Source organism: Haemaphysalis longicornis, unplaced genomic scaffold, assembly GCF_048455015.1.
Source record: "Haemaphysalis longicornis isolate Haplotype H1 unplaced genomic scaffold, Haemaphysalis longicornis Haplotype H1 scaffold_2, whole genome shotgun sequence".
Taxonomy (NCBI): Eukaryota; Metazoa; Arthropoda; class Arachnida; order Ixodida; family Ixodidae; genus Haemaphysalis; species Haemaphysalis longicornis.
Genome location: NW_027526295.1, coordinates 217,813,109 through 217,827,514, shown reverse-complemented (window position 1 = coordinate 217,827,514; position 14,406 = coordinate 217,813,109). Strand labels below are relative to the sequence as shown.

The following is a 14,406-nucleotide window of genomic DNA, read 5'->3' as shown; positions in this document are numbered from 1 at the left end:
AGAACATGTGCAATAAAGCACATGCTGAGCTCTTGCACCCACCACTGTTGCGTAACAGCTGAAACATTCCGCAGCGACATACGATTTCGGGAAGCATGGAGCAAATCTGGAGCACCCCTCGCAGCATGAGTCATAGCTTCAGTGTAACTTCAGTGCTTCGAATAAGCCTAATTTTGCACGTGCTTTGCCGGAGCAGGCACAAATAGAAGTTGTCATGCCGACCCAGCCTTGTCATCCCTCCCCAGTGGGCTCCCAGTGGAACCCAACGGGGTGGGGCTACACTGGTGCAGCTGCATAGAACTGTCTCTCTGTCCGATCTCATTGCAGACGGCGCGCCGGAAGAACGGCGGCGTTGTCCCGTCTGTTTAGTGGTGTTCTCCACCCGAGGAACCATGAAGAGGCACATGGCCCTGCACTCGCCGCATGACGCCCCAAAGTATTGCTGCGACATTTGCCTCAAGCGCTTCTCCAGAAAGCACTACGCCAAAGTGCACCGCATCAACGTGCACGGCCTGCACGATGACGGGTGGCCAGTGGTTGGGGCCCAGCGGGCAATGTCTCACACAAGCACCACACCGTACCTAGAACTGTAGGGAAAGTTGTGGCTGCGTTGCGCAGGTTGTAAAATGGGAATAAGTTATCGAGATATAGACTTTCTAACTGGTGGTAAACGCCCATGCACTGCTAATCTGAGAGAAACCGAGTGGCGACAGGTTCCTGAAAGCTTGTTCATGCTGATATATTTGTTTGTGCTTATATTATGGTGAATAGGTGGCAGCCTAGCTCAAATATGCTCTATTGATGATTGTCTACCAAGAAACATTATCCAAAACGTGAGAAGTGTGTTGCACTGTTGTACAGCATCCCATGCCATGTAGGGCTGCCAATTTCTTGCAGTAATATTCCTGAGGGGACGTTCAAAACTCTAGATGGTCTCTCTTGGTTGTGTTGCGGTTAAAAAAAACAATTATATTTTTTTCTTTAGGAGAAATTGCATGATGTTTGTTGGACATTAGCCAGTTGGCTTTTGTCACACTAGTCTTGCAGAACATACTAAAATTTCCCAAAACATAGTGAGACAGGATTGCATGCCTGTATAAACCAGGCTTCTTTTGGCACGTGGAGGATTGAACAGCAAGGAGATTAAATTGATTCATTTTAACTGCTTCCATAAAAATGGAATGCGAGGTGCTTACTGCCTGAAGTTTATCTTTAGACATAAATGACGCTTGCTAGCTGACCATGTTGATTGTTTTACAGATGTTTGAAACTTTTGTAATTTGCATTCATTCTATAATTCAATGTTGTGACATCATAAGCCATAGTTTTCGGTATTGTTTCACTTCATAGTGTATTAAAACGGCATTGTTGGGGTGATGCTCAGATGCGTAAAGGGATTTGGAGAGTAAACTCTATAAGTTTATTATTCATGTGCCATACATTTTTCGTGCTAGTCTTATTTTTGTTTTAACTTTTTTTTGGCTGTGTAGGAAATCGTTTAGTGAAATGTACACAGGAACTAAACCTTCATTTTGTCATGTGGGAAAGCTTGTTGTATACTAAAGCTTGTCAGCTTCAAGCTTCATAAAGCTTGTTTTGTAAAAGGCTAGAGGTAATATTATTATTTTTCTCTCAACAATTCATTTGCATATTTTTCCCGCTGTGTCTGGGGGATTCCTTATTATTCAGAATTGTCGTTGTTTCAATTTAAATTGCATCACGTTCTGTCAGATCACCTATAATTGTGCTTGCATGCTTTTCAATCTTCCTTGACACGGACTTGTGATATCTCACAGCTGCGGCCACCTTACTGCAGTTATTTGTTCCCTTCTGTAAAGGTTCGCATTCCTAATGTAGCCTGCATTCTTTTGTGTAATAAAGTTGCCTGTCACCACTTCAGGCTGCAGATTGTTGAAATTATCGTTAATCTTTGTTTGACAAACCAATGCTGAGGTCTTGGTCTGTGAGTTGGGTTGTGACATGGGTCATTATGGAGAAGCGGCAATGACAAAGTGGCTGCAGTTTTTCGCCGCTGCTTATCACTTTCTTGTGGGGTGTGGTTGCAACAACAACAAATGTGGATGTAGGAAATGCAGCAAGGTCAACGTTGATTCCCTGTGGCTTTGGCATGGCCAGTCAGTCTTGGCAATAGTCATAGTCATTCATGGCTTAGCGCGTTCTATGTTGATTCTGAACGTTTCATTAAAACGTCCTGTTGCTTGATTTGACAGTGCTGAATTACTGCCTTTCAGCTCTCACATAGTAAGTATACTTCATAATGTGGCTGTTTTGCTGCTGTGCAATGGGGCAATAGTTGATTTTGCAAAAATATTTAACCACAACTACATGTTTTAACGAAGGGATGAAAGCCACTATTCTGAGTTCGCACCCATTTAAAAAGCATCTGTTTCAAGCCTGCCTGGTTAGAAACTACTGTACGGTTCCAAATAGAAACATTTAAAAACTCTGGAAGGAATAGCATGAAGCTCTTACGTGCTTTGTGCACACGCTACGACGTGGGTCAAGGCATGCGCTTTTGGAAACAGACAAAAACTCTGAAAACTGCCACAGGGTGGTCGTAACACATTTTCCCCAACCCAAAACACTCTTGTGCCAACCAATAATGCTTCCATCTTAACGAATGTTTCGCCAAGGAGTTGCTCCCATTCGCGTGTTGTTGCGCTAGAGTCCATTGCCTGTTCAAGTGGTCGTCTGCTGTGTGGCAATACTGGGCAACCTTTTGCAGGTGACCCGGGACCGACTGGCGGCGGGCCGGCGAGCCGAGGCATGACGCCCCGGTGCCGCATGTGCCAGCGCACATTCTACAACAGCAGCAGCCTGAGGCGGCACATGCAGCGCCACCTGGAGAACAACCGGCAGCGCTACCCGTGCGGGGTGTGCCCCAAGCAGTTCACCAGGAAGGACTACGTGCGCGAGCACCGCATGAATGTGCACGGCATGCTCACCTAGGGCGACTGAGGTACGCTTGCGGTAGAGCCGGTGCATCTTTCTAAGAGGTTTTACTTTTTTCTTGCCCTTCTCCTACAAGGGATGGCGGGAAAGGGGATAGACAGAAGTTGTGTGGGGATTAAGTGCTGCACTAGCTTCGTGTTATGTTGATGACACGCTTTGAAACTCTGCCCCTACATAGCGCTGCTGGTTCTGTGCGAGGCATAGTTGTGGTGAAAGTGTTGAGTAAATGGAGCAACCTCAGTTTAATGTACATGTGCGAAAAGTTAATGCATTCCAGAGACAAGCTCAAGTTCCACTCTGTTCCTGTTTCTTTACAGCAGCCCTGTTTAGCTTTCATAAAGGTTTTCGTACAGGAAAGTGTTGAAACGTGAAGTAACTCAAATGCACTGACAGCTGGCCCAAGGGTAACAAATTGAGGTGATTGCATCTTAAGGGGCCAGCAGATCGTTGGATCTGGCAAGGTTCTGGCAGATTATATAGGTAGGTTACGATGAGTTGAAACGTACAATGAAATATTTATGTAAATGGATTTTGCCAGTGAAGATTGCTAAAATTGAAGGAGGGCTATAATGGAGCTTCTGCAATGCTCGTGCTTACTGCAGGTTATTCCGTGTCTTTGACCATTGATTGCATTCAGTAAAGACTGTAACAGAATGTCAAATACAGTGCACTCTGGCTGTGCCAGACTTGAAGGAACTGAGGAGATCTGTCTGTCTCATCAAAAGTCTCTCCTGCAAAGCACAGTTCCAGTAATCACCTCCTGCAAGAATTTTGTGAGTGTGATCAGTATTAATGGAGTTGTTGCATATCAAAGAGAACACATTTCCATTCCTCCCCTTGGAGCTGTTTGTAACACTATGGAATCTAGAGTTGTGCTTGGTTATAATGGTGACAAGCCTGATTTTTCACATGTCAGTGAACAAGTTCCAGTTACAAAGCCGTTCGAAGCGCAAAACATAAACGAGGGACGACGAGAGAGCACAGGGACACGCGCTACTTCCAACTAAGATTTATTAGGAAAAGAAAGCATATATATACACAGAAATCGTGCGCACACCGGCACATTCTTGAGGTTACGCCGCACACACCCATGACACGCATGATAAAATCGAAATAACGATAAAACAAAATAACGAAAAAACGAAAAAAAACGAAAAATATATTTGTTCGACAGCAGCTTGTGCAACACGCGCATTCAGATTCGTATGTCCAGATACGAAAGTTCCTTTTGTGATAGAGTCAGAGAGGGCTTGCTCACGCATGCATCCCCTCCGAGGCGGGCCATTTCAAAAGCTTCGATAAGTCCCCTGGTTATCTGGTTGTGATGTCTTGCTATTGTTATAGTCTGATTGAAGGCAGGTTTACATTTTTTACATTTTTTACAATCTCGGCAGTGCGCACTAAGGTGCCCCGTGTTTCCACGCTCTACATTCCATTTGTGCTCCCGCAGTGCCTTGGGTGTGTGCGGCGTGACCTCAAGAATATGCCGGTGTGCGCACGATTTCTGTGTATATATATGCTTTCTTTTCCTAATAAATCTTAGTTGGAAGTAGTGCGTGTCCCTGTGCTCTCTCGTCGTCCCTCGTTTATGTTTTGCGCTTCGAACGGTTTTGCAATGGAATACCAACTTGCCCAGAAGTCCGCCTTAATAAGTTCCAGATAGACTGGTTAAACTCGGTGATGAAAAGTTACGGAGGCAACATCTCTAGTGTACGCAACGATGCCTCCTCCTGCAATTAGTGTGGCCAAGGTTTTTGCAGCCTGCTTGTGGCGTTAACGTTAACTGAAACGAATGCATGGTATGCTGAGCACTTGGGTTGAATTCCAACACACTTGTGCTATGCTCCAGTGCTGTCACCAGCCATCTGCTCACATACCTTTTTCACTACACAAAGCCAGACACGATTACTGTATCTCTGATGTCCTATTATAGAAAAAAAGAATTTACTGGCTAAAAAAAGGTAAAGCTTTGCATATCATTTGATTAAAAACTGGTGACTATGCTTTGATTGATTGATTATGATGTTTAACGTGCTGACGCTACACAGCTGATGAGGCATGCCGTAATAGAGGGCTCTGGATTAATTTTTACCACCTGGGGATCTTTAACGTGCGCCGAAATCTCCAACACACAGGTGTTTTCGCTTTTTGCCTCCATCAGAGAAGCGGCCACCGCGGACGGGAATCGAACCCGCATCTTTGGGCTCAGCAGCACAACGCCTTAGCCACTGTGCCACCACAGCAGGTGGTGGCTATGCTTTACCAACCACGCTATCAGATTGCCAAAAAAGAAGCGCAAAGGTGGAGTTGGCTGAATGACAGGGAAATAATGGTCACTGCCAAAAAGCACCTTCCTCTGGCTGTTTAGCCACACGTCACCGGTGCAATGCGGGAATGCCGTTGCCGCCAGTGAGAAAAGTCGCTGCATGTTTGCAGCGATCGATCGCAAGTGCTCGAAGCGCAGTACATCCAGTGCCCAACTATGGTTCTAGCTCATGTGAAAAGAGCATATTTTGCATGTGTTTTAGCGGGGAATTTCTTGTCTTCAACAACACACAATTTTGTGTATCTGAGTTTATTGAAGCAACTGGCCACTTGCGTCTTTGAACTACGAAATGCTTCGAAAATATTGGAAATTTTCGAATAGAGGTGCTATTTGGTTCAAGCAGAATTGGCTGTCTTGTTATTTTCTTCAATATTTGAAAGATTAGAATATTCACACACTCCTAGTATACAGACAGCAACGTTTGGTACGCTGAGCTCATGGGTTCAATTTTAGCATTCCTGTGCTTTGCTGCAGTTCTGCTCAATATGGCTGTAACAATCAATTGCATCCATCAGTGGGATGTCCAAAATAGGCAGTGGGCAGGCAGAGGGAAATACGAAAGCAGTTCCTATTTTCATAAGATTTTTTGTGTAATTCAGTACTTCTGCTTTTGTGGAGGAGCACAACGAGGAAATGGTAGAAAGTTGGTTCCACTAAATGCTTTAGAACATTACTGCTCAACCAGACGTTCTTGCATGCGCAGGAGTAAATTCTGACGAAGAGCTGGTGAGGCAAGCAGGATGCTTGGTGTTGCATAAATGCTGCACGAAAGACAGTGGGGTCTTGACATAAGTGCAGGAAAGGGGCGGCAAACTTTGCGGAGTAATTTTGAGCTTCCTGCTGTTTGCTAAAAGGCAACATTCAACTCAGACGTCTTTGACCACATGGCCTGATGATTTCAGGATTGCTTTAAAATGGGTGTTTTTGCGCTGTGCCTGTTGCAAAGAAGCTAGTGGGGGTCTGTTGTGAACTCATGTTTACCGAGCCTGTCTTGCTACGAGTCTGCTGTAGGTGGACTGCAGATTGGGAAAGTTGGTACTGGTTCGCACTGTTCAAACAGCGGCAATTTGGCGGTTTAGAAAAAGGGGGAACAGGACGGCATGCCCCGTGTCCTCGCTTTATCTACTTCCGTGTTTTGGCGCGGTTTGAACAGTTTAAGTGTTCTTCAGAGTGCATTTCCATTGTGTTTACTACATGTACAGCACAAATAATGCCCCAATACATAGTGTCTAAAACACGACTGCAAATGCATTTTTAATGCAAGCGCTGCTTGATGCCTACATGTTTTGCCTACAACCCTCTTTTTCCTGTTGCTGGCAGTGTCTTCTTTGTTTGTAGATGTGCCATTTGTTCATTAAACAACTTTTTTTTCAAAATTTTCTCAAAGTTATTGACTGTTTAAGTGAAATTTCAGCGTACTATTATTAGACAACATGCTTAAATTGCTGGTCATAGGAATAACTGAGGAACTCTTCGCACTGTTAAATTCTTATAGTGTTGTCTTGAAACGGTCATGTCCTATTTATAGCTCCTTTTGAGGTAATGTGTATACTCTTGTTTTTCTTCATGTCTTCAATGGCAGCAGAAAGTAGCTGGAAGAGTCCAAAAGTGTTTATTAAGCATGGCTAACATGTCTGATTCAGTGAACAGTAGCTTACTTAGTGCTGCTTCCATCTTTAACATGACTGAAAATTTCACACCTGTAAATGTTACCTGATGTTCCAACATGCTTCGAGTTTCACGTACTGTGTGTCATGCACAAGGTTCCACGGATCATGAGTCTGTCAGGGCATTTCAAGCCAAGTTACAGTCCATCAATAGATAAGAATTCAAACTGACAAGGTGTGTCAGGCCTTCATGTGCCAAAGTCGTGTCATGTGTCAGGCCTTCATGTGTCAGAAGTCATGTGTCAGGCCTTCATGAGGCAGCCAAATTGTGATGGATGTGGTTGTGGAGGCAGAAGTACACAAAGGTGCCCTCGATATGGCTGCGCTCTCCAAACTGGTTCAGGCAGTGACTTGCCTCTTTGATTTGTCACTACTGTGCACAGGACCTGAAATTAGTTCCTTGGTTTGCCTGTGGTGAAGGTGGCTGGTGCGGAATGAGTTTATGCTCTTGTCTCTATTCCACGGAGCAAGAGTAAGACCGGAGGGGAAACAAAGCTTCCTAGCGTGGCCAGATAATGTCACAAGTGCTTGTCATAGGTTAAGCTAGCGGCATCTGCTGCAGGTGAAGAAACTGCGCGGCTGCCACAATTGGCGTTTCACTGTGCAGCTACGGAATGAACTGCGGCCGCTATCATTTCGTCCAACAGGTGCCGCTACCCTCTCCTTCACCACTGCAGTTACGAAGCTTTGCAGTCCGCCTTGGTATTCATTGCGACATTATCTGGTCGCTCGCCCACAGTTGCCGCTATGGGCCGTTTCGCGTCCTATATTTCTTGCTCTGTGCTCTATTCCCCCCATCAACAAAGGAAGGACATGGGAGAGACAGCGAGGAGGAGGGTGCATGAGGTCAGTTCAGTACGACAGCTGCGCTGGCGTTGAACTATCAAAAACTGGTTCAGAAAGTGCAGGCCAAATCGAGGAGGCTGGGAATTGAGCCTACATCAAAATCAACAGACCTTTACTCTGTGTTCCTAGGTGTGGATTGCCACAGATGGAAACAAAAATCGCTAGCCTGGGAAATGGAATGAAATGTTTTTGTTGGTGGACAGTAAAAAGTCAAGTTGGGGCTATATCTGATTTTGAGAACCGTCCAGTGCAAGAAAAAGTCGGGGTCAATGCCTGTTTCAGCGGGCCATTGCACCTGGGTGCATTAATAACTCTAGCTCCACTCTAGCTGCTTGACTGATCTTTATTTTTGCTGCGTTCACTTTGAGCGGCCTATGCAATTGAAGCACCTGCCACTCCGTCTTTCGCGGTGAATAAATGTGGGAAAAAGTTGAACCTTGAGAGAAGTCAGTTTTCTCATGTCAGGTGCACAGTGCATCCAGTTCGAATTGGTCGAATGAGATATTCCGTCATTTCATCGATATTTCCTCATTTCAGACTGACCTGGCTCTGCGCACATGACTGTCACATCATTCTCGTATTTCTGAATGGTAATCAGCTTTCAATGCCTACTACGAAAACTTGTACAGCTGTCTTGTGCAGTGGGCATTCTTTCCCCATCACTTTAAACTCACCCTAACAAGAGTCTATGGCAGTGGGTCTGTGACGGCAACAGCTGCAAGTGACCTGTTTGTTCAGTGCCTCATGCATTTGAACACAAAGTGTGCTGTAATGTTGCGAAGCGACACATATGGTGCACTAGCACTGCTGTGTGGTGCATTACTTCACTTAACGAGCCGTCTTCAAGTGCAGAAGGACACAATTTTAAGACAGCGTCAGTTGCCACATAGTACCGTGCCCCAATCAAGTATGTAAATTGCTCACACATGCACTAACCGGTTGCAGCGAGCACGGCAAGCACCTTCGCCCAATGTCCACCTTTTGTTGAACGTCCGCTGAGAACGGTCAAAAACACAAAAGGCATTGTTACTGAAGTCTATATTTATTATAAATCTTCAAATAAATAAAATAGACAAGCTCGAGACACCTTTAATTAAGTGCACAACTGGCAAAGAAAATGGTGAGGAGGGAAAAGGCATGACAACTTCAGTTGCAACAACCACAGGTTTGAAGGAAAGGCTTGCTACAACAGTACGCGAGACACGTCAAGTAGCACTGGAAAACTACCTTGCACAATTAAGACGCTTTTATCTATTTCAGGTGGGTTATGGAGTGTCACAGCCGGGCATGTCGGATAAATTACAATAAATAAATAGACCATGAAAACCAGGTACCTTTACCAACTCTGTCTGTACCACCTGAATGACAAGCGACATTCCATGAGGCCATACAAACGTATGAACTTACATATGCCGAAAACGTTCTCTGTGCATGCGTAGTGCATGCGTGTAAGACAAAGGTTTGGCTGTTGTTTTATTGAAAGCACCTCGAGTATTGGCAGCGTCAGAACTGGCTGCCAGTGGGCGCTCTTTCCGTGAACATGGTGGTTGAGATGAGCTCGTATGAAGTGCTGGCACTGTAAGCAGGTGGTTCTCGCTGTGAATGCAAAGGGCGGGTGTAACGACTTCTAATTATAGATGGACGGGTGAACTCTGCCGCAGGCAGTGTACAGCATTTGCCACCAACATGATGACATTTCATGCCCCAAAAGCTGTGTGTGTATTACTGATAGAGCTACAGATGAGTGCAAGCAAAATTGTGCTGCAATGCTGGGTTAATTTGGGCCGATTTAGGATGTTGTAAAAGCAAGAAGCCTGCATTTTCAGGATTTAATATTCTGCCAGCTTGCTTGCGCACTCAGGTTGCTCCCAACAGTGTGCTTCGGTCGTGCTTGCAAGGACCAAACAGTCAAGACGTGCAGTATCTCCTTGTTCTGTTGACTTCAATGGCCCCTACACAAGACAGCTCCCAGAAGACTACACCCATGCATGTTCCTGACAGCCTGCAATGGTCTTCGTACACAATCAGCTCAGTGAACACAGCTGCTGGTGTTGATATGACAGCCTAAACAAGTGAGAAATCCAAGGGCAGGTATATAACACCTGTTTGTGAACATGCATTTGTTCGATCACCATGTTTTCGAGTTAAATTTCGCCTCACTGCCAAAGAGGCAGCCAGATCACAGTGCTCAGGTAGGAGTTGAAGAATGTGTGTGTCCAGATAATTAATAGACAACAGTGTTCAGCATGGGTGGAGGCATCTTGAACAAGGCACACGTTGATGGCTGAGCACCTTCTAGTTCTGTGCGGTGATTCGAGGGGGTGATAAACAGTGCACAAAAAGTTTGGTGAAGTACATGAGGGTGCTGCTACAGCAGTACATGAGAGAGAACGATAAAACTCTGAAGGTGGTGTGCAAAGGAAGAAACGAAACTTTGGAAAAGGTAGTGGCCTCAGTCCAGTGCCACAATTTTGACAAGCATACTTGTCTTTGCTACGGCTGCATGGAGTGCAATGCGATTGGTGGCAATAGTGGTAGATGGTCTGCTGTTCTCAGGGCTTTGCAAAGCGGCGATTTAACTGAAACTTGACAAGGGTCTTACGGATCATTTTGTAGGCTGGGTTTCAACGTACATTTTTGTTCTGTGTCTTACTATCACTGATGTTCACATTCGGACCACCCCTGATGCACACAGCCACAGATGAAACGTTTCAGCGGCAAGTGGCAAGCTTTTGCAATGACTTTCTGTTTTCTTGTACAACTCTTTCGACTTACACTCAACTTATTGGCTGGTACCATGAAAAGGTACGTGTTATTGGTGTGTTCCATTCACGAACCAAAACACTGGCACCACTTCTGAAGGAATTTCATAAAACTTTCGCCTTGTTCTGATTCAACTACACTGTGAAGTTGGCTTTCCCTCATTATGTACATGCTTGCAACAAAGCACCCTTTACAGGTTTTCAGCATGGAGCGTCGCAAAGCAGCACAAAAGCCTGGGACATCTTGCCTTGTCGTTATCATTGCAAAATGCTACACTCCATGCATGTAGAGTGGCAAAGCTGTTGGAAACTATCCACCGAGCTTTCTGCAATGTGTGGCACCATCCCTGCTCTGTCCTAAGTAACAACTCAGTGCTATGTTGTTTCCGAAAGCCCCTCCCACCAAAAAATATTGGCAGCCAGTCAAGCATCCTTGTGCAATCGTCCCTCAAATGTACCCTGGCCAAAGCTCGACAAAATGGCTCGTTAAATACCTGCAGTCAGTCACTTCTGATTTTCACCCAACATCTTTTTCAGGAACATTTCCTGAACACATACTATCTGTGAGACAGCAGTGGTCCCTTGTCAATTTCAATCACAATACGTCCTCTTTCTCCTCTCTTTCAATCAACCAGAGATTTGTCAGTAGTAGGGACAGCTGATGCTAAGGTTTGCAGCACACGTGTGGTCTTAAATTTCTTTGTTGTAGACGTCCCTGCCTGCATGGTAGCACAAAATCCTTAAAAAGAGGGGTTCCAGTAAACATTTCATGTTTAAATAAATTAATGCCGCACTAGCTAACAGTTCTATTTTCACTGATGCTACAATTAAATTGAACAGTTGTTTGTGCCAATCGCTACTATGCAGTTTGTGCCCTGGCTGGTGAGGCTATTGTGTTGCATTGATACAGGAGGTATGTGTAGCTGAAGTGCATCTTGGCATAAAAAAATACCAGGCTGCCAGATGGACTCCTCTTACTGGTCACAGGTACACAGCTATTGGCAGTTGGTATAGACCGAATTTTCCCATTTCGACGGAACATTTTTGTGGTCTGTGTGCCTAAGCAGTGCCTTTACTGTTATGTCCCATGCAACTTCACCATGTAGAGACCCTGTTGTGCGCATCAGACATAGTACTAATCTACATACCATGACCGAGCAATCAAGTGTACTTAAGGTGTGTGTTGGCTAATGCTGCCTGTTGAATGCAGGCAAGGTGCAGCAAAGATACAAGCTTACGTGCATCTAAACCAGGTTTCCCCATGCTGTGCATATGAACCATGCAGAAAAAACAGTTGGGCTGACCCGGTGAAGGAGCCCCAAACAAAAGCGTGCACCACAATTCACGACACAGCCTCAATGGAAGTTAAGAGCTGGTGCACCCTGTACAGATAGTGCTTTTTTCCTAAAACCACACTGACAAAAGACCTCCTCTTGCACTTCAAAAGAGTTCGGAGTTGTGGCTAATGGCAGAGGGAGTTGGTTAGCTCCACTACTTGAACACAGCACAGTGAGCTATACAAAAATCTGAAGTTGGTTGCCCTGCTCTTCGGCAATCCCAAAGTAGTTCTAAATGAGACAGCACAGGGAGGAGGTTGTGTTCCACTTAAAATGGCACCGCTTCCTCCTTTCTTGTCTGCCTCTAACCAGTGCAAGCCACAGAAACTGGTGCAGCTGGTCTATAGATGACTTAGATTTGGTGGCTAATTCCGGTGCGGAACTCTGGCAAGTATCCTCAAGCTTGCTTCAAAACAAGCCCCCCCCCACCCCCCCACCCACCCCACAACCCACACACAACCTCCAAGTTAGACGAAGTGACCGCTGCCTGGGGCGTCAGTGGGTCTTCTGAAATCGGTGCCGCAGCATCATGTGTCGCCGGAGGTTGTCGAGCCGCGTCAGTTTGGCGTCGCACATGGAGCACTTGTGCACCTTCTTCTGGCTGCTGTGCATGTTCTTCTTGTGCCTCGACAGGGACTTGACACTCAGGTGAGCGAAGCAGTAGGGGCACGGCGCCGTGACGGGACGGCCTCCGCCGGGCTCAGGCTCCATCGGTGGCAACTGCGAGCTCTGCCGTGGCCACACTTTCAAAAGTAGGGGGAGGAAAAATAATGACAAACGATTAGAGCAAGGCATGTGGCAAGTACTCTTTAGGAGCTGCTAAAGGCTTGAGACAGAACAAGCTTGCTTGGCAAGGGACAAATTACTTCTAGGGGTGAGAGCTAATTAAGCCCTGAATGATGAAGAGGGAAACCTGGCTCTTCATGGCAGTGTTTCAGATTTTTCATCGGTGGAACATTTTTGACAAGCCATTGCTTTTACGGCTTTCTCAGAATCAGGGGATATCTTTCAGCTGCAGAGAAGGGTTGCTAGGGGCATCACGTTGAGACACAACACAATGTTACACAAGCATATACCAAATGCTGGTCTTATAGACGTTACACTGCAAAAGAAAATATAAACGTTAAGTAGCATGCAAGAGCTGCTTGACATGATATGTACTGTCGTGATCGATCGTAATACAAGCAACGGAGCGCGTGGCTTTCAGTACATGCTGCGCATCCGGGCGACTGGCCGTGTATGCGCAGTGCGAACAAGTTACGAGAGTTTGTGTCTCACGTTGATATGGAAGCACCGTCGTTTGGCGCGTGAGCGTTTTGGTTTGTCTTCCCACCGCGTTCAGCACCCACTCATGCAAGCGTTATCTATCTTTGTTGCTGCGATGAGCGAAAACGGTGCACACAGCTATATTCTTCCATTTTTTATTCGTGCTGAGCGCCCAACGGATGATAGAAACACGATGGTCTTTTCCTATTATGGTTGGTCACGAACTTTCGTAACTTGTTCCTACTGCGCATACACGGCTCGTCGCCAGGATGCGCGGCATGTACTGAAAGCCGCGCGCTCCATTGTTCGTATTTCAATTTATCACAATAGTACATGGTATTGTGGCTCTTTGCACGAACAGCAAATGTTTGTGCAAAGAGCGACTGCCAAAAAAAAAGTTGGGGGGGGGGGACATAGATTAACTATGGCTATGCACATATGCGTGGTATTACAAAACAAATTGTGCAAGTTTGGTTTCAAACAAGACCAAGAAACATGTGAAATCTGAGTGCAAGGAAGGCATTGGTGAAAAACATTGCGCACTACGTAATGAACACAGCGTGCAAAATCAAAGTGCACATTTGTAAAACATCACCACCATCAACAAGGCACACTGTCCTTCTGCTAAGTGATTTCAGTACGATTTCACACTACACAGCCACATTTTAAACATTTCTCAGCTGCTGTGCAGAGCAGTCATGCTAGCCGCGATCGCATTTCTTCATAGGGTGGCACTTTGACGAGCATTAGTCTTGCAAAAGGCGTTGTTCTGTGACAGTCTCTTGGGTCTCGTTGTGACGCCAAGCCTGAAAAAGAGAAAGTAATCGAGTTTCATGAGACAACGCGAGGGCGCGCGGAGTATATATATGCATTGCTTTAGCCGCTAAAGCAGATCACACACGCACGACGACGTTCGGCAACGACACACACGCTATCCACAATCGAAATAAAGCTGTGAATATTACATTCACGAAAAACAGAGCAATTTAGAATAAGAACCACAAGTTTCAGCGTTCGTTGGCACAAGTTTCGAAGGAGCAGCCAAAAGCAACTGGAACTCTAAACGGCTGTACATGATTGCTTTATGGTACTTCGATTACGAAGGATGGTTCATGTTCAGAGAGACATTGCGTAAACGTAACAAAAGTCTGTCATAAAATATAGAAGTTACGCGCTGGCTCCGATTCACTACAACCAGCTACAACCAACGCTGGCCATCGTATTTGCAA

At 45.6% G+C, this 14,406-nt stretch overlaps 1 protein-coding gene and 1 long non-coding RNA gene across 4 annotated transcripts in view; one reads left to right on the top strand and one right to left on the bottom strand.

The window, feature by feature from the left end:
* LOC144169907 (uncharacterized) overlaps positions 1 to 6,679 on the top strand; it is a 179,404-nt gene extending 172,725 nt beyond the window's left edge. Inside the window, exons 5-6 of one of the 3 annotated variants that reach the window (XM_077699353.1) lie at positions 2,747 to 2,980; positions 5,135 to 6,679. In XM_077699353.1, coding sequence (XP_077555479.1) covers positions 2,747 to 2,970 — 224 coding nt within the window. In that variant the 3' untranslated portion in view covers positions 2,971 to 2,980; positions 5,135 to 6,679. Of the gene's footprint in view, positions 1 to 327; positions 609 to 2,746 lie in introns of those variants that run through there. The other 2 variants (XM_077699351.1, XM_077699350.1) reach the window with 2 other exon arrangements.
* Positions 6,680 to 12,357: 5,678 nt separating this feature from the next.
* Positions 12,358 to 14,394, bottom strand: LOC144169912 (uncharacterized). Its single transcript, XR_013322542.1, has 2 exons — positions 13,776 to 14,394; positions 12,358 to 12,654 (listed from the first exon to the last, which is right to left on the bottom strand). It is a non-coding gene; the product is annotated as an uncharacterized LOC144169912 (long non-coding RNA).
* Positions 14,395 to 14,406: the final 12 nt, after the last annotated feature.